The 27,824-nt window shown below is 47.8% G+C and overlaps 3 protein-coding genes and 1 long non-coding RNA gene across 4 annotated transcripts; 3 read left to right on the top strand and 1 right to left on the bottom strand.

The window, feature by feature from the left end:
* Positions 1–398: 398 nt before the first annotated feature.
* Positions 399–9,658, bottom strand: Adamts4 (ADAM metallopeptidase with thrombospondin type 1 motif 4). Its single transcript, XM_027950780.2, has 9 exons — positions 8,618–9,658; positions 7,162–7,485; positions 6,778–6,910; positions 6,085–6,255; positions 4,556–4,842; positions 4,265–4,451; positions 3,633–3,808; positions 2,285–2,460; positions 399–1,602 (listed from the first exon to the last, which is right to left on the bottom strand). Exons 1-9 carry the CDS (start codon positions 9,293–9,295, stop codon positions 1,176–1,178), a joined length of 2,559 nt encoding a protein of 852 aa, XP_027806581.1. The 5' UTR covers positions 9,296–9,658; the 3' UTR covers positions 399–1,175.
* Positions 8,626–10,754, top strand: LOC139707286 (uncharacterized). Its single transcript, XR_011708925.1, has 2 exons — positions 8,626–8,869; positions 10,399–10,754. It is a non-coding gene; the product is annotated as an uncharacterized lncRNA (long non-coding RNA).
* Positions 10,755–12,881: 2,127 nt separating this feature from the next.
* Positions 12,882–23,513, top strand: Ndufs2 (NADH:ubiquinone oxidoreductase core subunit S2). The gene is made up of 14 exons (XM_027950782.3): positions 12,882–13,013; positions 13,625–13,731; positions 15,894–16,084; positions 18,948–19,068; positions 19,268–19,380; positions 19,866–19,940; positions 20,121–20,198; positions 20,335–20,420; positions 20,636–20,755; positions 21,768–21,897; positions 22,553–22,648; positions 22,821–22,904; positions 23,048–23,105; positions 23,279–23,513. The coding sequence occupies exons 1-14, from the start codon at positions 12,919–12,921 to the stop codon at positions 23,314–23,316; spliced, it is 1,392 nt and encodes a 463-aa protein (XP_027806583.1). The 5' UTR covers positions 12,882–12,918; the 3' UTR covers positions 23,317–23,513.
* Positions 23,514–24,030: 517 nt separating this feature from the next.
* Fcer1g (Fc epsilon receptor Ig) lies at positions 24,031–27,271 on the top strand. The gene is made up of 5 exons (XM_027950786.3): positions 24,031–24,170; positions 26,058–26,149; positions 26,302–26,337; positions 26,745–26,765; positions 26,906–27,271. Exons 1-5 carry the CDS (start codon positions 24,122–24,124, stop codon positions 26,966–26,968), a joined length of 261 nt encoding a protein of 86 aa, XP_027806587.1. The 5' UTR covers positions 24,031–24,121; the 3' UTR covers positions 26,969–27,271.
* Positions 27,272–27,824: the final 553 nt, after the last annotated feature.

Genomic DNA, 27,824 nt, shown 5'->3' with positions numbered 1-27,824 from the left:
ATGTAGTTAGTTGATCTTATTTTTGCACCTTCATGTTCTCATTGCCACATGCTTTTGTGTGTGTGTATGTGGTACTGGGAGATTGAACCCAGGACCTGGGGCATACAGACAAGCACTCTACCACACATGCACCTGACAAGTGTTTCCTGTGAATGAGGCACCACAGGAGTAGGGACAGAATGTCTTTTCTCTGATAGTCCCTTGGAATCCAGGATTGGGTTCTGCCAACCAAAGGAACTATGCTTGGGGGTGAGGGTAGCCACCATTGATGCAGATCTTTGCCACCTTTAAGCACACTGCAGACCTTGTAGAGGGTGGATGTGAACAGAAAGGTGATAATAACTAACAGCAGCTGCCATTTGTTGAGCACTTACCAAGTGCTAGGCATTATGCTAGTTCTTTATTTACATTATTTAATCCTTACAACACATTTCTAAGGGAGGTATTATTACTGGCAAATGAATAAAACTAATGCTTAGAGACATGGAGCCAAGGCACAACCCACATCTGTCTGACTCCAAAAGGAGTACATAAATAGCAGAATTCAATTTATATTTTAGAAACTTAATAAACCCTCACTCCTTAAAAGTCCAACCTACTCTTGATTCTTCCTTCCCCAGCAAATAAAATTCAGGGAGAAGAAAGCAAGGCAGGTTATACCTCAATGTAAATACACATAGACTTACACATACACTTACACATACACACACACACACACACACACACACAAACACACAAACAATCATTCATGCTTATCACTGCCACCCTCAAGTTCCTAGCCAGGGTGAGGGCTCTGAGGGGTGGGAGTCAATTTCCCCAGGACCAGAGTCCTCCCCTTCCCTGGTGCTAAATAAAAGTGAATAAATACTAAATAAATACAACTTGGGCCCAGGGCCCATCCTGCCTTCCCCCTCCCTCCCATGACCTGCAGGGCTGAGGGAGCAGTTTAGATAGGGGACTGTCTCCTAGTCCCTTCCATCCACCAACTCATCACTGCCTCCCAGGGCAGGAAACCAGGGCAGGGCCAGCCTGCACATTAGGGCAGAGAGGAGAAGCAGGTTCACCCCCATAGCCCCTTCCCACTGTGTCTTAGCAAGAGGCAGCTGCAAGCCCCCTCATTCTTCCAGCTGAGTCTGAGGCCCCGGTGCCCAGAGTGGGCAGCCGGGATGGTGAGGTTATTTCCTGCCTGCCCAGGAGCGCCGCCGAAGGATCTCCAGAATCTGTGCCCTGCGATGTAGCCAGTCCTGGGGAGGGGGGCGCGGTGTTGAAGGGGCTGGCCGCGGCACGAAGAAGCTGTATCGGAGGCGTGCATTCTGTGGGTTGCCAGCCACCAGAACTTGCAGCGTCAAGGGCTGGGTCAGTGGCCCATGGCCTGACAGTGTCTCTGAGGCTGCAGTGGCCCCACTGTATCGCAAGCTGACTGCCCCAGGCAATACCACATCTGTGGGGGAGGGCATCAGTGTGTATTCACCATTGAGGGCATAGGAGCCATCTGGAAGCTTCAGGGCCAGGTAGATGCTCCGAAGGCCGGGGGCTCCCTGCTGCCGGACAAGGATATGGGTGGCCCCTGTAGGGATAGTGACCACATTGTTGTATCCGTACCTGTGTGGAGAAAAGAGATAGGGAGCTCAGCATTTTCTAATTTTTCTCAGTCTTCTGAGGTGTGTTTGTCTGATTGTATGTGAGTAGAGGGTCATCTCCTCAAACCTACATGAACTGTCGCAGATCAGATCTACATGCAAATGTTCCCTCCTAACCATATACCTGGACAGGAACACCCACTACTCTCTCTTTTTTTTTTTTTTCGGGGGGGGGGGTGGATTGAATCCAGGGATGCTCTACTATTGAGCTATATCCTTTTTAATTTTTATTTTGAGGCATGGGCTTGCTAAATTGCTGAGGCTCGCCTTAAACTTGCCATGTCCCTGCCTCAGCTCCCTAAGTAGATGGATTACAGGTAGATGCCACCATATCCAGCTATATCCACTATTCTCTTATTCAGGTGCCTCCTAGTGCCCCCCATACATACTTTCTGATGCCTGTCCAGTTCCTACTCTCCAGCCTAGACTCAATTTATAGTCACTCCCAAGGAAGTCATCCTTGATGCCCATAAGGGCTCTCACAGCACCCTGTGCCACTCTCTGTGGAACATGTGAGTCATGGCATCATAACTGCCTACTCATCGGTCTCCCCACTAGACTGCAGAAACGGTGTTGAGTTCACTTCTGTATCCCCAGAACAGCATCCATAAAGGTAGAGGGCAAAAAACAAATGGTGAAGGAACCTGAATTTTCTGAAAGAGCCTGACAGCTTGCTGCAGCTGGAACCATCCCCACCGCACACCATGCACTTGTCAAACTTCTTTTTGGAACCAATGATGCGGTCACAGCCAGCGTGGATGCAGCGCCCCTGGACACAGACTGAGGAGCTATCTGGGGAACAAGGGGTTCCGTCTACCACCTGAAGAAAAGAGAAGGAACAATGCAATGGGTTCTTCCTAAGTGAGAAGAGGTTGATAAGCCAAATACAACCCAGGTCCCAAAAGGGAAGAGGTGTCAGAAAAGCTGGGAGAGGTAGGGGATGTGAATGGTATGTAAGATGAGTCCCAGACACTGTACGGGATGATAATCATAACAACTGATATAAAAGCCACCATTTTCAGAGTTCTGACTATGAGTCAGGCAGTGTGCTAAATTAAATGCTCTACAAGCATGAACACAAGCAGGGCTCATTGGTGCACACTTGGAATCCCAGCAATTCGGGCGGCTGAGGCAGGGAGGATCACAAGTTCAAGGCCAGCCTGGGAAACTCAATGAAACCCTGTCTCAAAATAAATAATAAAAATTACCAGAGATGTAGCTCAGTGGAAGAGCACACCTGGGTTTCATCCCCAGTACTACAAAAGTTTCAAAAAGAAAAAAATATATATAAATCTCAAATCAAATTTCACAACTGTTATTTGAGGTTTTTAGATATGGAACATTAAGGTTTATAAAAAGCAAAGAACTTGCCTAAAATTTACAGATATGGCAAGCAAAGGAACTAAGACCCCCAATTTTTGGTCTGTCAGAGACCCACTCACAACTCCTGAATCTGATGGTACTGTCTTCATATGGACACTAGAGGGCAGCCAAACTGCAGGAATTCTCCACAGATTGGGCAAAGAGAGGGAGCCAAATACTACTAGGGTTTGTTTTCTCTTCCACTTTCAACCCATTGATCGCCCTATCACACTGAGGGAGTGCAGGAACATCAGGCACTTCCAGAAGCTTGTCCATTGAAGGACTGGCTTCCATTAGTCTAATGAAGCCACCACTGTAATTTGACAGAGGAACCCATAGAAAGGAGGGTTGAGGAGTTGCCCCAAAGATCCCACACTTCCATTCTCACCAAATGCAGAAAGACGAAAGAGAGAGGGAAAGAAGCAGGGAAATGGGGACAGCCTAGAGCAACCGTCTGCAAATTGTTTTCCCAATACTCTTGGACAGATAAGTCTGAGTAGACCCATGGGCTGGCATGGTGTGGCTATGCCAGCGATGGTGCAATTTTGGAAAATCTTTGCCATCAGAATGCAGAAGGATCACTGGGGAATATGTGAACACGAACAGGTTGTAGGGGTGCCTGTCCCTTACCCGTGGGTCCAGCACATAGTAGTAGCCCAGTGCCTGGGCTTGGCAGGTGAGTTTGCATTGGTCCCGCGGGGCCACACCTGTGTAGCGAGGGACCCAGTCCATGGGTCCTGGGAAGCTCTTGAAGAGGTCAGTGCGGTGGTTGTAGGCAGCACACTGCTCTTCACGGAAGGTCAATGCTATGGGGTGAAATGGACAGTCAGATCCTCTCCCTCCTCACATTATCCCCAAAACTCCTCTAGCAGCACCTCCCTCCACCCCCACCCCCGTACCAGGTATTGAACCCAGGAGTTCTTAACCACTGAGCCACATCCCCAGTCTTTTTTATTTTTTGAGTTAGGATCTCACTAAGTTGCTTAGAACCTTACTAAGTTGCTGAGACTGGCTTTGAACTCATGATCTCCGTGCCTCAGCCTCCCAAGCTGCTGGGATTGAAAGTGTGTGTCACCATGCCTGATGGTTCCACTTAGCACTTTAAACTGCATGGCACTTCTTTTCCCCATAGACTGAGAGGGGTAGTTCCTTTAGTGCAAAGTCACTTCCCCAAGCAGCCGGGGCAATCATCACCTCTTGGGACAGTCCTTCCTACTCTTTACCATCCTTTCCCAAGAGCTCCCATCCCTCCCATGCCTCACCTGAGCCAGTTGGGCAGTTTTCAGTGTTGCAGGAGCGGAAGCGGGTGCGGCGGCCCTCACAGTATTTGCCACCATTCCGGGGGACAGGCCTCGTGCAGTCCCGGTAAGAGAACTGGACACCACCCCCACAGCTCCGAGAGCAGTCACCCCAAGGTCCCCAGGGACCCCAACCACCAGCCTGTGGAACCTAAAGAAGGACAGAATGGAAAGATAGGATAAGGACTCTTATGGACTGAGGGCTAGTCCCCACTCGCCCAGGTCCTTTATCCAACTCCTGCCCTAGAGTCTCACATTGAAGTCCTTGAGTTGGTCCGTATGGAGGCAGCGGCCACCCATGCAAGCCTGTGAAGGCCCACAGGGGGTGCCATCGGCCCAGGGTGAGTGCTTGGTCTGGCACATAGCGTGGCCATTGAGGTGGCCAGAGCACCAGAGGGCAGCACAGGGTGGTGGCAGCTGGGGACAATGGTGTGAGTCAGGACCGAAGGTCAGCTGGCACTGGCGATCAGCATCATAGTCCTTGCCAGGAAAAGTCACAGGCAGGTTCAGTGGAGCCTCTGGCTTGTCTAAGAGACAGTGTCCTGGAAAGGGGGTTGAGGCACAAAGTCAGCAAGGGACTGAGAAGAGAATTCAGGATTGCCAGCTGAAAGCTTATTCTCCCTGGGTTGAGGGATCCTAGGGGAAAAAAAAAAAATCCTGACGCTGAAAGAGGCTTGAAATTGCAGCTATGCCTGTAATCCCATTGCTGAGGTAGGAGTATCACAAATTTGAGGCCAGCCTCAGCAATTCAGTGAAGCTGTAAGCAATTTAGTGAGACCCTGTTTCAAAATAAAAAATAAAAAGCACTAGAGGGCTGGGGTTATAGCTCAGTTGGTAGAGCATTTGCCTTGCATGTGTGAGGAACTGGGTTCGATCCTCAGCACTACATAAAAACAAATAAATAAAAAGTTTTTTTAAAAAGCACTAGGAATATAGCTCAGTGGTAAACTGAGTGCCCTGGGTTCAATCCCCAGTACTAAAAAATAAAATAAATAGCAGTTAAGCTTTATTGAATGCTTATTATCCAATGAGGATTATCTAAATGCTTGACCTATCACATTTAATCAGCACTATCACATTTAATCATGGCAAATACCTATAAGGTAGTCACCATTATTATACCATTTTATACATTAGATACAAACATGGAGAAGTGAAGGGATTTACAGTCTTGCATCTGCATACAACTAAAGAAGAAGGATAGGATAGAAATCTAAAGCACAGTTGTTCCACCTTTTTTTTTTTTTTTTTTTTTTTTGGTAGTGAGGATTGAACCCAGGAGACCTTTACCTCTGAGCCACATTTATCCTGAGGCTGGCCTCAAACTTGTGATCCTCCTGTCTCAGCCTTCCTAGTAGCTGGGATTACTGGCATAAGCCACTATGCCCAGCTTCCCACCTGTTCTTAGCTACCATGGGATTCTAGAGTCTGCTTCTTATCAACCAACCTCTGCCTAGTGACAGTCAGCCTGCTGTTCTGGAACATTTCATTCAGAGACAAGGTAATCACTTCCTTCAACAACTAGTCCATTTCAGTGTAGGACAGTTCTAGCCCTTAGGTCAGGTTCCAATTCTGTTGATCCAAAATTTGCCTTCTCTAGTTGTGCTATTTATTCTCAAAGGAAGTAGGAACCACACAAAGATAGCAGCATTTCTCACCCCATTCCACACTGCAGAGGAAGTATAGGGGAGTCAATGTGGCCTATGGGAAATATAGTGGAAGTGAGAGTCTAGTGGGGGCAGAAATTGAATCCTACACAGGGAAAGATGAGTGTCACTTCTTACCATATCCATTGTCCAGGAATTCAGTGATGAAGCTGGCACTGCAGGGGGACCAGGGCTCCTCAGGATCCACATGAGCCATCACAGGAGCCATGACATGGCGGGAGGTGCTCCCATGCCCATTCGAACTGACACATTGCTTGGAGTTGTCATGGAGCATGCTGAAGACATGGCCTGTAAGGGCAGAGGTCCTGCTAGTGACTAAGGGTTCCCTGTGATCTCAGGGAACTCCATTATTAATCTGGTTGCAGCTGTGGACGATCAGATCCATTTCCTAACCAATCCTGCCCCCAACCCCTTTCTGGTGCTCTAAGAGTTCCTCAACGTGGAACCACCATTGCTCCATCTCCCCTTCTCCAAAGGAAAGACCCTTCCCTACTCATTTTTCATTCTAGCCAACATTACCAATCCTGAACCTCCCTTCCCTCACTTACTCCCCCTCTAAACATACATACATACATACATACATACACACACATATACTTTATAGCAGGTTTCCATATACTATCTTATTTGAATAAGAAAATCTATTCATCTACATCCAGAGCTGAACCTAGGCCTGGGAGGAGGAAGGAACACATCAGGACTCTTGTTTGTATTCCCATGAGCTCACTGTCTCCTTAGTTAGGGGGATACTGCTCCCCAGATACTGCTGCTATGCATCCCAGGTGCCCCATGGCACCACTCCCACCTTACCCAGTTCATGAGCAGCAGTGAAGGCTGACTGGAGTCCATCATCCTCCACGACAGCACAGCTCCGAGCAGGGTCACACACAGTACCCACATCAGCCATACCCAGAGTGTCACAAGTGGAGACTCCACACAGGTCCTGTGGAGAGGGATCATAGAAGATGCATGGGGGGTGAAGACACTTGGATCTGTTAGGCTGGATCCCAGATTAGTGGAGACCTGAGCACTGGGTACCCAGAACTGTCAAGGCCCAGATAGCCACACATGGCTGCCTGGCCAGGGCCAGGCATCCTGCTGTCCCACTCCGGGAGCACTATTTCCAACACCATCTATTTAGAGGTGCTTCTTGGTGTTTGGGCACCTGGCCTGTGGAGCTGAGTGGAGCCTCACCTGGCGGGTGAACAGAATGGCTGTATCGAAGTGGTCAGGGTCTGAGTCATTGGGGGTGTTGAGGCCACGCTGCCAGGCACAGAAGCTTCGTAGGGTCTGGGCAGCACTTGGCCCCACTTGGGGCCCCTCTTCACCGGACCCCAGAATTACGAGCCGAGTCACCACCAAACTGACAGGGTTGCGGATGCTTGGGTGCTTGAAGGCCTTGGCTGCTGCTGCCATAACTGTCAACAGGTAGCGCTTTATCCCTGCACCATGAAAGGCTGCCATCTTGTCATCTGCCACCACCAGGGTCTCTACAAATCTACTCAGTGAAGCAAAGCGCTGTAGAGAAAAAAGGGAGAGGAGGATCCTGAAATGGCCTCTGAGACCCATGATCACTCCCCTCCATCACTTCCTGGGTCTGAAACTCAGCACAGCCCGTTGGGTCCCACATACCCCATAGATTCCTGACGGATCTGGGCTGGGCCTTCCCCCCATCCCAAATTCTAGGACTTTTGGGGTAATGCTGAGGACCCAGCTGTTGGTTCTGAGAAGGAAAGAAGGGGGTGCCATGTCCTGGAACTGTGGGCCCCAGAAGTGAAAAGCAACTGGAATGCCTCCAGGAGGTGTTTTGGGGTACCCAGGCCTGAGTGCGGCTGGGGCCTGTGGGACTAGGGCTAGAGGGCTGGGCTGCAACGTGTCTGCCCTGTGTGGTTGGAGGAACAATTCAGTCAGCAGCTAGAGCCAGGGCCAGATCTCAGCGTGGCGGGTGTGGAGGGAGCGTCTGGTCTGGATTAAACCTAGAGAGGGAGGAGGAAGGAAGGGAAGAAGGGGGAGACAGGAGTGGGAGGGAGGAAAGGATGGAGCCTCAGGCAGCCTCAGTCAGTCCACAGTGTGGGAAGGGGATTGACCAGAGGAGGTATTGGGATGCCTTTCCTCCCCTGCCCACTCTTGTCCTAGTTTGCAGTTTGCCAGAACAAATTTCAAGGCAGCATCAGAAGCCAGAGGCCAATCCCTTGGGACTCAAACCTCACTCCTTTAGCTGAGTGTGGGGGTGAAAAATCACTGAGGCAGAGAAAAGAGCCAAAGCCATGGGGGCTGTTAGGAGAGCTTTATTGTTGGGGACTGTGCCAGTAGGAGATGCGAAAGCCAAGCAGGGGTAGGGGGGTGGGATAAGGGAAAGCAGCCATTCCCAGCCTAGAGTATCTGACCCACCTCCAGGAATACTTGGAGTGGATCAGTGGTCTGACTAGGAGAAGGGTTGGGGGGGGGGAGAGAGAGAGAGAGAGAGAGAGAGAGAGAGAGAGAACCCTTCCCAAGACAGGAGGCCAGTGGAGAGAGGAAAGGCAGACAGACAGAAGGAAGGGAAGCAGCATAGCCAGAAGTAGAAGTGGGTGGAGAGAGGGTGAATAGGGGTCAGTAGGACAGACATGGAGGAAGGACACTGCAGGACACAGACTCCAGGGTTGCCTACCTTGGCTCTTCGGGGGCTGGGGCTGGGGCTCCCAGGAGGAGCCTTGACGTTGCACATGGGACCCTGGCTGCTGTCAGGACTCTTCCGGCGCAGGATGTGAGCCCCAGGTCCCCCGGCAGAGTTAAGGGTGCCTCCCTCCAGAGGCTGGAGGTGGAGCTCAGCCCCCTGGTACTGCAACACTCCTAATAGCGCTCCCCCGTCCCAATGCAGAGATGCCACCGACTCTGGATCTCCGTTGATGGTGCCAGTCAGGTAGGTGCCGGGCTCTGCCCCATCCAGCAGTTCAGGTGCCTGGCCCAGGTACTGCACTGTCAGCCCCTCAACCTGCACACCAGGGTCCTGCTCCAACTCCAGTAGCAGTGTCTCCCCAAAAGCCAGCAAGCGGTACAACAATCTGGCGGGGGCCCCTGAGCCAGGCAGAACGCTGCCGTTAAGCTTCTCAGGAAACACGATCTCCTCCTCCCGGGGGAGGGGGCTGGCCGGCCAGGCTGAGGGCAGGAGGGAGGCCAGCAGCAGCAGCAGCAGCCACAGCAGCCCAGAGAGGGGCACAGTGGGGAGCAGCAGGCGGGGTTGGATTCCCCACAGCCAGCACCCCGCCAAGCCCCTCCCGGGATATGAGCTGGTCCGGGACATGGCACGGGCGCTGCAGCTGGGAGGAACTGAGGCCATCTGGAGCATGAAGTCCTCCACACTCTAGCTGTGGAAAGCTCCTCTCTAAAGCCTGGGGGCTAGGATTCGTGCCAAGGTCAGAGGCAGTTTTCAGAGGGGCTGAGGACCTTCAGAAGAGATGGAGAAAACTTAACCCTTAGACTCAGGAGAGGTGCCCAGGGGTCTGGTTCCTCCAAACAGCCCTCCTGTGCCTTCCTCTCCTGGATCTTTGTCTTTCCCTGCCAGTGTCTTCCGCAGCTTCTCTGGCCTCTCCTTCTGTACAACTTTGTCTGGCTTCGCCTTCGGCCTGCCCTGTCTCTCTCTCCTTTCCTTCCGCTGTGCCTTTGTCTCTCTCCTCCTGTCTCTCTCGTGTCTAAGTGTCCATGGGTCTCCCTGTGGGTTCTCCCCAGCCTTTCTCCCCGCCAGCTCTTTTAATCCATCTAGAGCTTCTGTGATTGGCTGAGCTGTAAGCCACTCAGCCGGGAGCTCTGTCAGTGGGACACAGACTTTGCTTCCCAAAATCCTAATTTTTGTTTTCCTTTAAAAAAAAAAAATGGGACTTGCCCAGGGGAGGGGAATCTCTAGCAGCCGGATGGATTATAGGAACTGAGCCAGCTGATGACATAGCCTTTTCCCAAACCCCACACTCAGCCCTTAGCTGTCTCTTTCCCTTTTTGGTGGGACAGAGCCCCAAGGGAGGTAGGGAGCCAGGGAAAGGGCTTAGATAACACGCACAGATAGAATCATACCCTGGGAGAATTCCCGCTCCTACTGTCTGACCTGGCTGACTTCCCCTTTCCCAAGGCTCCCTCAATGCTGCCCTCTGCCCTCACAGGCTGATTGCCAGGGCTAAGGGGACTGAGCCGGCTCTCTGGGGGAGAGAGGGTGGGGAACAGACGAGGAAGCAGACAATGCAGAACAAAGAAAGGAGGTACCTTGTCATAGTTCAGGATGGGACCAAACAGCTGGAGAGAGCAGAGGGGGCAGAAAGATGGGGGAGGCAGCGAGCCAGCGAGCCAGCGATCAGGGAGCTTACTGTCCAAAGATAGGATGATTCTGCTAGAATGGACATATATAAAAGAGGCAGACAACACTGCAGGGAGGGTTAATAACTTTTTTTTTTTTTCCTATAGAAAGAGGATCCAGAGTGGCACCTTATTTCTCCTCTCCTTCAGGTTCCCCCTTCCTGAGTTACCCCCACAAAGCCCGGAACAGCTATTCCGCCTCCACTCCCCAGGATCCCCCCCTGCTTCCTGACTCCCCATTTCCCTGGCCCAGCTCCCAGCAGCTTCCCCCAGGCTCTTGGCCCTGCTCCTACCCACTCCCAACTACCCTAACCCCTCCCCAGCCTCAAGTTGGCAAGCCCCCAGTAGAGGCAAGACTTGCTCTCTCAAGAACTCAGAATTACCCAGTGTCAACCTGAGGAAATCCCCAACCTGGCTCCCTTCTGTGTCTCCACCTTGCCCTGAAAAGCCAATAGTTCCTGGAATATCTAGTAATCTTTGATTTCTCATTCTCCATGGGGATGGGGAAAGAGTGGAGTATGTCTGGGGTGAGGAGAGAGGCTGGGGAGAAGGGGTGGTGTTGGAGAAAGAAAGCAAATGATTCCTTTTCTTCTGGATTGGAGGTGACTCAGAAGAGGGGTCTTAAGGTGAATTCTCAAGGCAAGGAAATAAAGGGTTCAGAAGTAGGGGCAATTTCTGCTCAGCCCACCCTTCAGCCACTTGTTTCCCCAGGAAATCCCCAGGAAGGAGAGTGCAGTCAGCAGTCCCTTCCTTTTCCTAGAGGGGAATCACCTCCCCCTTCCCCCATTCCCTTAATCACTTTCTGCCATGTCACCTCCTGTCCCCCACATCATATCCGCCATAATACTTCATCTCCTCCTCCCTTCCTGCCCAGGTCACTAATACCTGCCTTGGGGCCTATCACTTCCTATATCACCCACCCCATGGTAACTATAAGACCTGTCTTTTGACCCACCACATGCCCTGACCCTCCCTGGTCTTACGGGAGGGAAGGGGCTGGGGCAAGAGGAGCTATCACCAGAGGACTCCTGCTGCTCCTTTCCATCCCCCCATCTGAGATGAAGACAAAGGGGGTGACTAAGCAGTGAAAGACAAAGGGCCTTAGAGTGGCAACAGCAGTATGTGTGGGGGGTGTTGGCAGCAGAGAGAAGGCACAAAAGATGCAGTGTCCTAAGCAGCCCCCCAGGAGCAGTCACCCCAGTCCCAGCTCAAGTTGCCCCCAGGGCCAAGCAGCCCGAGTATATCCTGATTTCTCCTAGGCTGGATTAAGGCAAATAAATACAGCATCCCCACCCCCCAACCCCGCCCCAACCTCATCAACGTATTTAGTGTTTCAACTATAGGGAGAGAAGGCCAAAGAAAAGGGTGAGGACATCGGAGGGAAAGGGGACCAAGCCTCTGTTCTGATTCTGCAGAGACTGCCTTGTCCTTCCTAAGTCCCGGCCAGTTCCCACAGCCAAGGATCTGGACCCACCCTTTGGTACAGTTCCCATTAGGTCAATATTCATGCTAGAAGTCTGGCTTTTCCCTTTCTTTGCAGCTGTTTCTGCCACTCCCCTGGTTTGCATGCTCCACCCTGTTGCACTGCTGGTGGGCTTTGTCCCAGGGACCCTGCCTAGGGGAGATCTGGAGAAGGCTTCTTTCCACTCTCAGGGTGGGAAATTGTACAAATTCAGCGGGTGGGTGGCCCAGCTGGAACTGGACTTGAAGGCAGAGGAAGAGACAGGAACCAGACTTCAAGATGGGAAAACTCTGTCCATACAGAATCGGGATCAGAGTCCTGGTGCGATTACATTTCTATGCTTTTAGCCTCTACCAAGGCTTGAGGCAAAGAAAGACATGCAGGGAAAAAGAGACTGACAGAATGGAAGTGGAGTATGAGACATCTATAGGGGAGCTTTATGGGTTTGTGATTCTGTAGGTTCAGAATGCCTACAAGATATCTGGTCACCCATGGAGGATCTTCCCTCCCCCATCTGGGATGAGGTGGCTCCTACCCACCCGGGCATCCCCCTCCACCAATGCTGGTGGCCTTGGCATCCTACTCTTTTTTGTTTTTGTTTTGGTTTGGCGGGAGCTCTCAGACCTACCCAGACGCACTTGGGCCACCATCCCTATCCTCATTTGGGACATCTGGAAATTAGCTGGCTTTCCCTGTTAGAAATCTTTAGCATTCCGTGAGAGGGAGGTTATTGGCAAAGCCTGGGGCTACCCCAGGAGGGCAGGACCACACCAGGGTGGAAGGGAGATTAGGAACACCCACATGAAAGTGAGCCAGGGACGGAGCAAGTGGACATTTTCCCAGGTACACGCAGACCGGCTTTGCCAGAAAAGGCGAAGTGCAACTTTGCCCCTGCTACAGCGGCAAGTTCCCTTAGCTCACGCCGGGAAAAGCCAACCAGGAGCCGTGGGAGAAACCGCCCTAAGTAAAGATGGCGGCATTCACTGTTATTTAAGTGCAAGTGAAGCTAAGTCGCAAAACCCGGATGTTGTCAGGTTCGTAGCAGACGGCGTTGCCAGCTTCCCAGATGGTGGATCTATTGAGCTAATAGACGAGAAGCCCACAAGGAGGCGCGCAGGAATCACTTCCGCCCGGTTCTCCTTCCAGCAGTCTGCACCCAGGGTAAGATGGCGGCGCTGAGGGCCCTATGCAGCCTCCGGGGTGTCGGGACCCAGGCGCTGCGGCCCGGGGCTGGGATCCGTCTGTCGATTCAGCCCAGCAGGTGAGATCGAGGGCAGTCCTCGATATGTTCTCCTCAATGATAGAGTTTCCTAAAGATGAGGACACTCCATGGGCCCAGTGACCCCCCTAGGAAAGAATGACCCAGGCCCGTGGTCCCCTCGCCCAGACCTGATTTTTTCAGGCTCCGAGATGCAATGGAGCCCGCTGTGGCTAAGGAAGGGAACAGGGGCTTGAGCTCGTTGTGCCAGCGGCGAATCAGTGGTGTGGGAGACAACTTGAGTGCACCTCTCCTGTCATACCTAAGCAGAGCCCAGCCAAGGAACCTCACTCCCTCACTCTCCGTTCTCTTTTTCTTTCTCCTCTCCCTCCCCCCACCCTCTTAAGATGACCTTATAGAAACACCTTTCTCACATTCACATGAATGTGATGGAAATATGAAGGAGCCAGGTTCCCCAGTATTTCATGCACAAGGATGATGGGTGGAGTGAACGCAGAAATAAGTCTTAGTAGGAGTGTAACCCCTAAAGTTCTACCTTACTTTGCCAAAGCTATACTATCTCTGTCAGAAATTAGGGCATTATAGAATCGGAAACGGAGGAAGCAAGCATGGGTTCATTCCCTTTGTCTAGAATCTTGTCTTTAACTTCTCAGAGGCGCTCGGCAATGGCAACCAGATGTGGAATGGGCACAGCAGTTTGGGGGAGCTGTCATGTACCCCACCAAGGAAACAGCACACTGGAAGCCTCCACCTTGGAATGGTAAGTACCCAGAACCCACTGTCTCAAACCACAGCCATCCCTGCCCCATGCTGATTGCTAAGCCCTCTGTCTCAGGCAAGTTTTAGCCTCTGCTGTGTTTGCTTCTTTCACCACCCAATTCAGCAAACATATTGATGATAATAACAGGTATTTTCAGGATAGACAAGGAAAAGAAGGACATTCCAGAAGAAAAGAAAGAGTAGGTCCTAGTTATTACCTAAAGGTTCCTACCAAATTTCAATAATTAGTGTTACCTTTTTCCAGGTTTAATACATTTTCCATCTGGACAAGCTAGTTTCCCCACTGGCACTCAAATATAACCTACTTGAATACAAACCATATTTTTTCCCACATCAAAATTAGCTCTTCTTCAATTACCCTAAATACATGTATGAAGACACGAATGGTGTTAACACTACTTTGTGTACAACCAGAGATATGAAAAATTGTGCTCTATATGTGTAATATGAATTGTAATGCATTTTGCTGTTTTATATATATATATATAACAAATTAGAATAAATAAAAATAAAAATAATTTTAAAATAGGCTCTTGATTTTTTAAAATTTTCTGGTCAGTAATACCCTCATTTCTCTTATTTCTTCAGAATTGAAACTTTTTAGTAATCTTTGACTCTTTTTCTCTTTTGGCTTCTATGTTTTTGTTTAGTAAGTCATCCGATTACATAGATTCTTTCATAATATTCATACCAGGTCATCTCTTTCTTTTAATTTTCATTGCCATCGCTCTTGTTCATATTTATCTTATATTAGACAATTATCTCAGGAGTCTATTTATTGGGTTTCTGCCACTGATGTTGTCCACTCTTTAGCTGGCCTCTGAGTTTAGCCTCTAACTTGAAATCCTTCTGCCTCAGCCTCCCTAGTAGTTGGAATTACAGACATATATCACTATACCCAGCTGTGCAACATTTTGTATGTGTTATTTCACTTAATCCTTCCAACAATGCTGTGAGGGTATTATCCCAAATGTGAGGAAACTGCAGGGAGATTAAAACTGGATCAAGACTGGGTGCAGAGGCGCACACTTATAATCCCAGAGACTCTCGGAGGCTAAGGCAGCAGGATCGCAATTTCAAGACCAGTCTCAGCAATTTAGTGAGGTACTAAGCAACTTAGTGAGACCTGTTGCTGGGTTTCTTTTCAAGACTAAAAGGCTCAGGGGTCACTCCAGGTAAACTGGGCTAACTGGGCTATGCAAAATAACCACACAAGAGACACAAATACCTTTTTCTTTGGGGTCACTGTGATAGCTCCTCTGACCTTAAGGGTCCGAAGGAAGAGAGAGAGAGAGAGATGTACTGACCTCTTTTATTGAGGAGAAGCTATTCAAATGAGGCAAGGAGTCAGGTTTCAGGGGGCTGAGTCCAATATCATGATGTCCACTGTCAGCAGGTTGACTGACATCTAGGTAGACCACACACAAGGCACTTCCGTGGAACATTGTATCCTAAACAGGGCAAGGGGTAATATTACAAAGGAACAGGTGAGCGTAGCTCCACCCATGGGGCTGTATAGCTGCATGGCTGCTACCAGACAGCCACATCGCCCAGCAGGGGAGTTAACCCAGTCACATGCGAGGTTGGTCTCCCACAACCTGTCTCAAAATAAAAAATAAAAAGTGCTGAGGATGTAGTTCAATGGTAGAATGCCCCTGTGTTCAGTCCCTAGTACAAGGGGGAAAAAAAAGATGAAGACATAGAAAAGGGTTATGTAAGTGTGTTCTAGGAGACATAAAATGAGATTCGTGGTTTTTTGTTTTGTTTTGTTTTTTGTACTAGGGATTTAACCCAGGGGCAGGGGCACTTTACCCTGAGCTACATCCCCAGCCCTTTGTATTTTGAGATAGGCAGGTTGCTTAGGGCCTCTCTGAATTGCTGAAGCTGGCTTTGAACTTGTGATCTTCCTGTCTCAGCCTTCCACCACACCTGGTGAGATTCATGGTCCTTCTCATCGGAAAGTTTAGATCTCCCTTTTTCCTCTTCTGATGGAACTTTCCCTAGTTCTTTTGGTGATTAGTAAATTAACAAGGTATGGAATAGGGAGATGGAAGATCTATAGGGAGAGACTAAGTTCTTGTTGTCTCTTGGAGTTTCCCAAGGGAATTACCATTTATTTCTCAACTATTTGCCACTTCTCAGATGTGGACCCTCCAAAGGACAAAATGGTGTCCAACCTGACCCTGAACTTTGGGCCCCAGCACCCAGCAGCCCATGGAGTCCTGAGACTAGTGATGGAACTGAGTGGCGAGATGGTGCGGAAATGTGATCCTCACATTGGGCTCCTTCATCGAGGCACTGAGAAGCTCATTGAATATAAGACCTATCTGCAGGTGTGAGCGGGGAACAGGGGTCTGTTGATGGGATGTGGGTTTTAGCCTGGCACTTTGTAAGGTTTGCTGCCCCAAAACTTCAGAGAAGGATGGTGTTGAGGAGGGTAGCACATTGAGGTTTTTAGGACAGTCTTGGTTGGGAAGATGGAGGGTAATATTAGGGGATGGAGTCCTTTGGATTTGGTTTATCCAGTAGCAGTGCTTTGGACCCAGAGCCACACTCTTAATTTTTCTATGACTAACTTGGTTCACTCCTTGACCATTAGTACCCTAGTGCCTCAGTTTTCCTGCTCTTATACTAGCGTCAAAGTTAGTGTCCCTAAGGGCAGAGAAAGAGGAGAAAGACGTCAGCCCTCTAGGATTAACAGCTGATTCTTGTATCTTCCAGCTGTCTAAGTTTGTTTTTGAAACACTCAGTGAGTCAGAGTGACTGGGAGGGGATTTGTGACAGTTTGCCTGTTTTAGGAGAACCATGTGACCCAAGTGGTGAAGGTCAGACTTGAAGGAGTTGGATCTGGGAATCTGAAGTTTCTTTCTTACTGTCACGAAGAAAGGTCCTGAAAACATAATGGTGGTGTTGGGGTTAGGATTTAGACTCAGCCCTGTTTTGGGATGAACAGTGACTAGTGCATGATTCCCCCAGAGAATTATAGGCAACAGCAGATTCTGGTTCTGGCATCTATGGGTTAATCCCTGTAGCACTATCCCACATCACAGTGACATCAGGACAAGAACAGGCTGTCCCAACAAGAGATACTTTAGCTCCGCCTCCTTCCTGGAAACTGAAGGTTGTTCAGTAGACAGCTAGGACTTCGTTTTTCTTGGCCTTCTGGGGGAAGGACCATTTCTAGCTGGTGCTCTGTTTTTCTTAAATCTCTTGCTCCCAGATACTCCTAAGACTGATTACCTTTCTCGACTTCAACATCTCAGTTTTCTTTTTTGTACTAGAGATTAAACTCTGGAGCACTCTACCGCTGCACTACATCCCTAGCCCATCTTTTTTTTTTTTTTTTTTTTTTTTGAGACAGGGTCTCACTAAATTTGCCAGGTTGTCCTGGAACTTGGAATCTTTCTACCTCAGCCTCCCAAGTATCTGAGATTATAGGCATGTGCCACTGTGCCCTGCTCAGTTTTAAGAGACTTATGAGAAAATAGAGTTAGTAGTCTAGGCCAGTCTTTGGCAGAGGTGTCACTTGGAGCAGAGGATTGTTGAGTGATGTGCTGGTGCCAGCTAATACTGACTAGCAAGAGAGTAAATGGTAAATTTTCGGGGATTTTTGTGAGCCAGTTATTGAACACAGACATTATTAAAAATTAAACTATATAAGGTTGTGATTTTTTAAAAAATTTAATTTTATGACAATACATTAATTAAAAACAGATAAGAAGCAGGGCATGGAGGCACATACCTATAATCCCAGTGGCTCAGGAGGCTGAGGCAGGAGGATCGTGAGTTTAAAGCCAGCCTCAGCAATGGCGAGGTGCTAAGCAACTCGGTAAGATTCTGTCTGTAAATAAAATACAAAATAGGGCTAGGGATGTAGCTCAGTGGTTGAGTACCCCTGAGTTCAATTCCCAGTACCACAAACAAACAAAAACAGATAAGAAGCCAGGCAAGGTGACTCTTGCCTCTAATCCCAGCAGCTCAGGAGACTGAAGCAGGAGGATCCTGAGTTCATAGCTAGTCTCAGCAACAGCGACACACTAAGCAATTTAATGAGACTCTATCTCTAAATAAAATACAAAATAGGGCTGGTGATATGGATCGGTGGTTGAGTACCGTGAGGTCAATCTCTGGTAACCTACCCCCCAAAAAAAAGACAGATAAGAAATACTTAAAACTCTGCATATTTATGGAAACAGTATATTATACCTTATTAATATATATAATTTTTACGTTGTTTTTTTGTGGTGCTGGGGATTGAACCCAGAGCTTTGTACATGTGAGGTAAGCATTCTACAAACTGAGCTATATCTCCAGCCCCAATTTTTATGTTTTTGTATATTAGTTAAAAAATACATTAAACCAGATGTTGTGGTGCACTAAAATCCCAGTGACTCAGGAAGGAGACTAAGGCAAGAGGATTTAAAATTTGAGACTGATCTCATCAACTTAGGCCCTCAGCAACTTAGCAAGACCTTGTTTCAAAATTTAAAAAATGACAAAGAACTGGGAATGCAGCTCTGTGATAAAGCATCCCCAGGTTCAATCCCCAATGCCATAAATAAATAAACAAACAAATAAATAAAATGCATTAAAAATCATAAAGAAGCCCGGCATGGTGGTGCATGCCTCTGATCCCAGTGGCTCAGGAGGTTGAGGCAGGAGGATCACGAGTTCAAAGCCGGCTTCAGCATAAGTGAGGTGCTAAGCAATTCAGTGAGACCCTGTCTCTAAATAAAATACAAAATAGGGCTGGGTATGTGGCTCAGTGGTCGAGCACCCCTGAGCTCAACCCCAAGTACCCCCCCCCAAAAAAAATTAAAAAGCAGGAAATACTCAGAATTTATTATTTATTTATTATTATATTTTACTGGGCTGCCTTTAAGGTACTATTGTGTTTCTGTATTACAAATACTATATATTGATGTGCTGCTCTTCCCAATGCTGCATTCCATCACACAATGTTGATAGCTTTAAAGTGGGAGTATTTTCACTATGGAATTGACAAAAATGGCAAATTAGGATCCTCCCCTCATGTTGGAGAGCCAGTTTTGAAACATTTACCAGCATACTACTGGCTGTTGGGATATTTCATCCTGCACTGCTGGGACTCCTGTCCACTGGAAGGAAGGCTTCTGGCAGCCAGACTGTGGTTTCCTGGGCTTGTTAGATATGACCTAGATTATTCCCTCTGCCTAGGCTCTTCCATACTTTGACCGACTAGACTACGTGTCCATGATGTGTAATGAACAGGCCTATTCGCTAGCTGTGGAGAAGTTACTAAACATCCAGCCTCCTCCCCGGGCACAGTGGATCCGAGGTATGCTCTGCCACTTATTCTTGCTGCCCATTATGAGCACAGTACCATGCCTTCTCTACCCTACCCCTTCTCCACCTTAGGAACGTTGAATTCAAGGTTGGTATTCATTATTCTGACCCCAGGCTCTGTCCAGACTGTTTTCAGAATGAATCCTTGGCTGCTATATCCTTCTGTTCTTCTTGTCTTTGCCTCTCCCCAGTGCTGTTTGGAGAAATTACACGACTCTTGAACCACATTATGGCTGTGACCACACATGCCCTGGACATTGGAGCCATGACCCCTTTCTTCTGGATGTTTGAAGAAAGGGAGAAGGTATGAGGGAGGCAAGGATAGGAATAGGGGAGGAAGAGTGAAAGTAGAGAGGGCATGAAGGAAACGAGATTAAAAGGAAAAAGAGAACATGGAGAGACTATTTAAAAGAAGAAGGTATATTTACTTGAGTTTTATTCTTAGGAACTCCATATCATGAGGGGTTAGTCAAACATAAAAAGACAGAAGATGGGCTGGGGTTGTGGCTCAGTGGTAGAGTGCTCACCGCACGTGAGGCCCTGGGTTCAATCCTCAGCACCACATTAAAAAATGGATTAAATAAAATGAAGGTATTGTGTCCAACTACAACTAAAAAATAAATAAAAAGGGCAGAAGATGGGGTAGTGGGGGCTGGGAATGGTTTTGGTAGAGCATTTGCCTGGCATGTGTGAGGCCTTAAGTTTCATCCCAGCATTAAAAAAAAAAAAAAAAAGGTGGTATAGTGTGTTGGACTTAGAGGTCACTGATTCCCAATGTGTCCTATCAAGATGTTTGAATTCTATGAGCGAGTATCTGGAGCCCGAATGCATGCTGCTTACATCCGCCCAGGAGGAGTGCACCAGGTAAGTGAGTGGGCTTCCCTGCCTCCCAAATCTCTAGTATAGGCCTCTTCCCTCTGTGGCCGCTGGAGGGCAGTGCTGGCTGATGGAAACTAACCCTGTAGCCATGAGGGAGAGTTGCTGAGCTGACTGTCCTTAATGGAGACTGTACTATTTTCATTATTACCTCCATTTGGCTTCTAGGACCTACCCCTTGGGCTTATGGATGATATTTATGAGTTTTCTAAGAACTTCTCTCTTCGGATTGATGAGGTAGAGGAGGTAAGATAGAAGTCAATGGGGAAAAAATCCCCCCTAAAAGAACATGTGGAATTTTAGTTTCCAATTGTAAAGAAATATAGACAAATTTAAATATTGTTATAAAGAGCATTAATGCATCAGTTTTCTTGATTAATAGATGCTGACCAACAATAGGATCTGGCGAAATCGAACTATTGACATTGGGGTTGTGACAGCAGAAGACGCGCTGAACTATGGCTTTAGGTAGGAGAATACTACTTCTCTCCTTAGGGGTTGGGATAGGAGTAGGGAGTTCTAGCACAGTACCTTGGCTTGAAAGAATATTTGGCACCCTCTTTGCCATTTTCTGAGTTTGTATCTCATGCCCAGAATGTCAGGAAGGGAAGGAGGAGACTAAGGAAGAATGTGCCTCCTTTCTTGGTTTGTGGAAAGTGGCCCTTATGCTGTCTATTCTACAGTGGAGTGATGCTTCGGGGCTCAGGCATCCAGTGGGACCTGCGGAAGACTCAGCCCTATGATGTTTATGATCAGGTTGAGTTTGATGTTCCGATTGGTTCTCGAGGAGACTGCTATGATAGGTAAGGACCCAGTCCTTCCTTTCTCAGCTGTTTGTCCAGCTTGTTCCCCTGCTTGTCTCTTTACTACTTTCTTTTTTACCCTACTTCCAAGTCCCTATAGGAGCTCCTGTGTCAAATTAGGTTGCTTGAGCTGGGGGTGTAATTCAGCGAGAGAGCACTTGCTCAACATATACAAGGTTCTGGGTTCTATCCCAGTACCAAAAACCAAAACCAAAACAAAATCCCCAAACTACATTGCACATACCTGGTACCTTATCTTACCCTTATGCTATCCCTGTCTTAGAGAGAACTAGTTTGGGCTGCATTTTATGGCTGAGAAATCTAAGGCATAAAATTTAGGGATTAGCCTGGGATTATTGTGTTAGTAGTGGTTAAGACTAGAATCTGCCTGATCCTGTGCTCTTTCCACTAGATTCTAAGCTTTAAATTCCACTCCTCTTCACTGACCCTGAGTAAGATTAGAATAAGATTTGCTACTATTGTTTTTCTGTTTTGTTTTGTTTGCTTGTTTTTCCATTTGATTCTCTCATTTTTTTTTTCTTCTTTTTTGTTTCTGAGCTTTGAATCCAAGGACATTTTACCACTGAGCTATGTCCCAGCTCTCTTTGTTTTTTTATTTTGAGACAGGGTCTCCCTAAGTTGCTTAGGGCCTCAGTAAGTTACAGAGGCTGGCCTCAAATTTACAAGGCTCCAACCTCTCAAGTTGCTGAGATTATAGGCATTTGCCCCTGTGCTTGTCTCCTCCATTCTTTAGTCCCAGAAAGTATTTGAGAGGATAAACAGGGAAATACTACAGGCCATGGTCTGAGAAAATAAAGAGGATTTGGAGAAAGGCTGTAGTAAAATCAAAATACTGCAGGATCTCTATGGGTAACCACTCTAAGCAGAAATGCTGTATTAGGAGAAAAGAGTGAGGACCATTTATTAACTCTCTTGAGGTCAATCAGAAGTTATCTTTCCAGCCCCATATGTGCTCCTCAGCCTTATTCTGAGTCTGTTTTACTGACTTCAGGTACCTGTGTCGGGTGGAAGAGATGCGCCAGTCCCTTCGCATCATCTTACAGTGTCTAAACAAGATGCCTTCTGGGGAGATCAAGGTTGATGATGCTAAAGTGTCTCCACCTAAGCGAGCAGAGATGAAGGTTGGCTGTAGGGAGAGGATGAGGAGGGTATTGGGAAGGGGTTGGTGGCCAGGGAGGAGTAGCCTTAGATCCTATTTTTGCTTTTTCAAAGAATTTTCTGTTTTTTGTTTTTTTGTCTTTTTGTTTGTTTGGTACTGGGGGAGGGGTTGAACCCAGGAGTGCTCTACCACTGAGCTACTCTCCAGTTCTTTTCATTTTTTATTTTAAAACAAAGGTCTCAGTAAGTTTCTGGGCTGGGGATGTGGCTCAAGCAGTAGCTCGCTCGCCTGGCATGCCTGCGGCCCGGGTTCGATCCTCAGCACCACATACAAACAAAGATGTTGTGTCCGCTGAAAACTAAAAAATAAATGTTAGAATTCTCTCTCTCTCTCTCTCAAAAATAAATTTAAAAAAAAAAGGTCTCAGTAAGTTTCTGAGGCTGACCTTGTTCTTGTGATTCTCTTGCCTCAGCCTCCTGAGTAGTAGGTGTGCACCACCAGGCCTGGCACATTGTAAAGATTCTGAGCGTCTTGTGGCACTCTTTTATTCTGTGTTCTCTCTGCTTCCGTGTTGGTTTTTAGACTTGAAGAGGACACATTATTTTTTGTGCTGGAGGAAGGCTCAGGAGAAAGAATTTGGGTCTGGTTTACTAATGCTCTGTTTTCCCTCCCTTTAGACTTCCATGGAGTCATTGATTCATCACTTCAAGTTGTATACTGAGGGCTACCAGGTTCCTCCAGGAGCCACGTATACTGCTATTGAGGCTCCTAAGGTGAGGAGAAGAGGGAAGGGGAAAGGCCAAATGTGGGGTGAGTGGCTATAGACAGATATATAACAGAATGCTCTCATCAGCAAGAGGATGTGAGGATGAACAGAGAGGTTTTGTTGGCAGGGAAGAATATTCTTCCTATTAACAGTGGCACCCAACCTTCTTCCTTGCACAGGGCGAGTTTGGGGTATACCTGGTGTCTGATGGCAGTAGCCGCCCTTATCGGTGCAAGATCAAAGCTCCTGGTTTTGCCCACTTGGTAAGAACCAATCCCAGTGATTCAAATGCTAATAAATTAATCCAGAAATTTATTGACCTTGGTTGAGATTTTATGAAATCTCCTTCCATCTCCTCCTACCCTGCAAATCTTTGCTCACACTGTTGCTCTCTCTGTCTCTCCAGGCTGGTTTGGACAAGATGTCTAAGGGACACATGTTGGCAGATGTTGTTGCCATTATAGGTATGAGGCATCCTATTGTGTACTGGAGGTACAAGGGGTGTCAGGCTGTGGTTGGGAAACCAAACACTCCCTGTTCGGCATAGACTGACATGGACTTGAGGCCTCCGTCTCTTGGACATAGTAATGAGCTTTGGCTCTTTGGTAACACGACTTCTCTCTATCCTCTGACCTAGGTACCCAAGATATTGTGTTTGGAGAAGTAGATCGGTGAGCAGGGGAACAGCATTGACCTGCCCTGTCTATCAGATTCCTCTGTGGAGCCTGTTCCTCATTGAAAATGGGTCTGTGTGTGTGTGCGCGCGTGTGTATGTATGTGTGTGTACACATACACATATATCTGTACAGACTTTCTGTGCATGTACTAAAAAGGAAAAATTATAATAAATTAGCTGCCTTGCAGCCCCTATGCCCAATCTTCTGATATGTCTTTTTGGTATCTTATTGTCTTTCACTTTGTTTTTCTGTTAAATTTAGGTCTCAGCAATTTTTCCTGCTCATCTCCACCCCTCTGCTGACTCTTGCCCTTTCCACTTCTCTATTCCTCATTTCCTCTTTTTCCCTCAGTTCCCTCTGCCTTAACCTCAATGTCCACACAAAATGGTAAGCTCCTTAATCAAGACTGGGTATAAAGTTTCAGGTGGTAAGGGTTAAGAGTATAGAGGGAATCTTGAGGGGCAGTTTATCAAGTCAGTTTATCAAACGTGTGTCTATGAACAGGGGCGGAGTGAAAGGTGGCAGTGTAGATAGCCTTTCCCAAGCTTGAGAGTCCCCTCGTTCCGTGGGCTGAGGTTGGTCATCGAAGGGCTGAATCTTAAGTCCAGATCCTCTAGCTCCCTTAGTTAGCCCTTCCGGGAGCCGCCCAGTCTCTAGTGCAGGAAGGGGAAGGGGCCAAAATGTGGGGGAAGGCGTGGCAGGAAGGGGGGAACTCTGTGGTCAGGGAACTGTTCGCAGAGCACAGCTGCGCAGTGCTGTCAGCGTCTGATCCCAGCTCTCGGCTCCTCAGCCCCCTGCCCAAGATGATTCCAGCAGTGATCTTGCTCTTACTCCTTTTGGTTGAACAAGCAGGTGAGAGTGTGGTGAGCGTCACTGCGCTGGGCCTCAGTGTGTTAACCAAGAGCATATATGGGAGGGCTCTAGTCAGGGACAGAATGAGGGAGGCAGTGGTAGGCATGTGGGCACAGGGCTGAGATACAGAGACCCTGAGTCTGGTCCTATCCAGGTCCTATCCAAGGCACTAGTCATGGTTTCTTTGATTTTAGTCCCTTTCCAACCTTATTCCAGACTGACTTCAGGATGGCTTTGAAACTGTCAGTTTGGCAGGAAAAGCAGGTATTTGTTTAGTATGAAGAGCTGGTCTTGTATGAGAGGGCTCCATTTTCCCTGATCAGCATTATTTTTGTGGTATCCTTGGTTTTGTCTAGGGGGAGTTGGTCTGTAGTTAATTATAAATATACAAAACTCCCTTTTAGAGAGCAGAGGCCTGTCTTTGGACTTAGGAGCAAGACAAGGGGTATTCAAGATAAGTAGGCATGATAGCTGTTTCAGCGGATCATCACTACAGCACGAGCTGATAGGAAGGTGGGCCATATGAAATGCCTGTTTCTAGAGACCTGGGCATCAGCGGAGAAACAGAGGCACAAATAACAAGGTTCTAGCTCTAAGACTCTAGTCAATTGAAGAACTCTCACTTTTTGCTTACTTTAGGTTGTCTATGCTATGAGGGTGTCTCTCTTCTGAACAGAGGTTGTGTCAGTTGGGGAGGAAGGAGTTGGTTAACTTTAAGGAAACTGGAGAAATTGAAAGAGAAGGCCCTGAGGAGTCCCACCAACCCAGTTGAGGTAGAGAAAAAGGATTAAGTGAGCCACTTATCTGCTGTCATGGGATGGAGAGGGAGGCCAGAGCTCCAGGGCATAGGAAAAGCTTTGGAGGCAGAAAATAAATACTAGATTTCAGTTCCAGTCTCTTGCTTAACTGTGGCCCTGAATGAGTTACTTAGCTTTTCCGAAAGCCTGGGTTTCGTCATCCATAAAACGGCAGTGATGTTTCCTTCACAGGGTAGTTTTGAGATTTATGTAATATTGTGCATGTGTTACAGAATAAAAAGTATTTTACTGATGTCAGTACTTGGCCCATATTAGTCAGATGCATCCCATCAGTTCTGATACAGGCTGGGAACAGTCTTGGAAGCCCAGATCCTATGTGATTTTTTTTTTTTTTTTTTTTTTTTTTTAATCATACAAAACTTCCCCTCTGAGAGGCTCACAGTGAGTAACAGGGCAGAGTAGCAGGAGGAAGAATTCATATTTTGCATTTAATTTGGGATCATTCCCTTGAGCCTGTAGTCATTTCCCCAGCTCCATGTGCAGAGCCAGTGGCAGGCATAGGAAAGTAGATACTTTGTTTTTGGCATATTTAAGCGTCTTGTGGGACAGAAAGCAATGAGGCTGAGGCTGGGAGATGACCAATAATAGAGTAATTGCCTTCCCTCCCTTCCCCAGCTCACATCCTTCCTGTCCAGCTCTCAGCCACAGGTCACAGGACTTAGCGGAGACACTCTTGTGGTTTCTTAAGCTGAAATTTGCCACTGCCTCTCTATCACCCTCCCCGGCTGGGCTGAGGTTTTGGTCTCAGCCCAGTGAATTTAGACCTGTCCTTGAGAATAGATGAAGCACTCAATGGAACCCAAAGAACCACAGTGCTAAAGAGGGTTGGGGTTAAGGGGAAAGTCTTCAACTCTTAAACCATGTAAGTCCTACTGCAATAGAACCCTTTTTATTCTATCCCTACTCTCTGGTAAGGGAGAATAGAGAAAAGTAAGAAAAATAGGAGTTCAGAAAGGACCATAGAGTTTCTTTCCTAAAAGGGATTCCCTCTAAGTCTTTCCCTTCTCTCCTCTGAGCACAAGATCCCACCACCGTGTCCCTGACCCCCTGGTACCCTCTATCCCCTCAGAGGCCCTGGGAGAGCCTCAGCTCTGCTATATCCTGGACGCCATCTTGTTCTTATATGGTATTGTCCTCACCCTGCTCTATTGTCGACTCAAGGTAAGGCAAAGTGGGGTGAGGGCTAGAAGGAGAAGTGGGAGGGTGGCAGCAGTGTGGAATGGAGGAAGGGGAACCCAAGGGGTTCTCCCACTTGGAGGGAAGGGGATGGGCCTCTAATTTCCTCTTCACGGATTACCTTTCCTCCACTCCAGATCCAGGTTCGAAAGGCAGCTATAGCCAACTATGAGGTATGGACCTTCCCACATGTGGGTGTTGATAATTTTTCAGACTCTGCCCTTCTAGAGTTAGGGTCTGAGTCCTCTGGGAGAGCATGCATCTCTTGTACTGATCTGCATACACCTTAGCACCTTACCTTATTTACCCTGCCAGCTGGCCAAGCCACAAGTAAAATGTCTGGCAGGTAACAGGGAAGAATCAAGCACAGGGTGACAATGAATGCATGAGAGTTGTGTGTTATTTGTGTTTGTATCCATGTTGGCAAATGTGTATTCATGTCCCTATCATGTGAATGACCTCCAGTGTTAGGCAGCTAACTCTGACCGTGACCCAGATACTCCCTGGGTGGGAAAGCAGATGCTGAAGAGCCCTCAAAGAGATATGGGTCTGTAATGCCTTGCCCCTTTCCTCTCTGCAGAAATCAGATGGTGTTTACACGGTGAGTGAGCCTAATTGTGCCCCCTCAGAATCAGCAAAAGAGGGTGGGGTTTGGGGTGACCTTGGGGCAAGGTCTGTGGGGTGGGTGGGGCTTCTTGGGTGAGATCAAACCCCTGACCATTCTTTGACTCCCACCTTCAGGGCCTGAGCACCCGGAACCAGGAGACATATGAGACTCTGAAGTATGAGAAACCACCCCAATAGCTTTAGATATCCTTGGTCACATCTTTCTGTGGCTTTCAGTTCACCTCCCAGCCCTTATGGTCAGCATTGTATATGCCTCCACACTCTTAATGCCAACTGACCTTATCCCTATAATGATGCCAGGCCTCATGTTAATGTACACCAGGGATTTCTCCTCCCACTTAAAGACTTATGCTCAGATGCTCTTCAATGTGTTTATTTTCTAGTCTCACTCCCTTGCCCAACCATTCTTCCCTTCCCCCCTCCCCAACTCTTGTTAAACAATGGGAAGGGCGATCCTTAATAAAGCTGCCACAGACTGTACTCTATCTGTTCATTCATTTATCTTATATTTATTCAGCCTCTACTAGGCACTAGGCAGGATACTGAAGATGCAGTTTTGAGTAAGGCAAACTCAGTTCTTGACCTCACAGAACTCACAGTTTAATGAACTTTAAAAGCTACTTTGCTCAAACAAGGAATGAATGCTGATTATAGCTGGGGGAGGGATGAGACCTTTGACCCCCAGATGCTCTGAGATAGAACTAGAGCAGGGAGTATGCTCCCTACACACCACTCTGCTGGGAATGTAGCCATGTTTGGAGACATCAGAACCTAAGAAATGACATCTGCATACAATGTGGCCTTCTGTGTCTGAAAATTGACAATTGTTGGATTGTGGGGGAGCCTGTCTGTCCAATCCCAGATTTTCACCAATCCAGATATGTACCAATCCAGTATATGCATATGGGAATTAGCACAGTTGAAAAGCCAACCATGCAGAAAAAAAATGGGATAACCAGGGTTATGTGAAGCTCCTAATAGAAGGTTTTCTAGAAAGAGTGATTTTAAGGGGAATACTAAGGTAAGAGGAACT

Source organism: Marmota flaviventris, chromosome 10 (assembly GCF_047511675.1).
Source record: "Marmota flaviventris isolate mMarFla1 chromosome 10, mMarFla1.hap1, whole genome shotgun sequence".
NCBI classification, from domain to species: domain Eukaryota; kingdom Metazoa; phylum Chordata; class Mammalia; order Rodentia; family Sciuridae; genus Marmota; species Marmota flaviventris.
This window is presented reverse-complemented; position numbering and strand designations above follow the sequence as displayed.

What these genes read in the sequence shown, in the direction of transcription:
- Ndufs2 (XM_027950782.3), top strand. Translation starts at nt 12,919, where the DNA reads ATGGCGGCGCTGAGGGCCCTATGCAGCCTCCGGGGTGTCGGGACCCAG. An exon ending in CTGCTATTGAGGCTCCTAAG is followed by an intron (nt 22,649 to 22,820) that starts GTGAGGAGAAGA and finishes TTCCTTGCACAG; the next exon opens with GGCGAGTTTGGGGTATACCT. An exon ending in AGATGTTGTTGCCATTATAG is followed by an intron (nt 23,106 to 23,278) that starts GTATGAGGCATC and finishes CCTCTGACCTAG; the next exon opens with GTACCCAAGATATTGTGTTT.
- Adamts4 (XM_027950780.2), bottom strand. Translation starts at nt 9,295, where the DNA reads ATGCTCCAGATGGCCTCAGTTCCTCCCAGCTGCAGCGCCCGTGCCATG. An exon ending in CCAGCCCCCGAAGAGCCAAG is followed by an intron (nt 7,486 to 8,617) that starts GTAGGCAACCCT and finishes TTTTCTCTACAG; the next exon opens with CGCTTTGCTTCACTGAGTAG. An exon ending in ACTATGTGCTGGACCCACGG is followed by an intron (nt 2,461 to 3,632) that starts GTAAGGGACAGG and finishes TCTTTTCTTCAG; the next exon opens with GTGGTAGACGGAACCCCTTG.
- Fcer1g (XM_027950786.3), top strand. Translation starts at nt 24,122, where the DNA reads ATGATTCCAGCAGTGATCTTGCTCTTACTCCTTTTGGTTGAACAAGCA. An exon ending in TGCTCTATTGTCGACTCAAG is followed by an intron (nt 26,150 to 26,301) that starts GTAAGGCAAAGT and finishes CCTCCACTCCAG; the next exon opens with ATCCAGGTTCGAAAGGCAGC. An exon ending in AATCAGATGGTGTTTACACG is followed by an intron (nt 26,766 to 26,905) that starts GTGAGTGAGCCT and finishes TCCCACCTTCAG; the next exon opens with GGCCTGAGCACCCGGAACCA.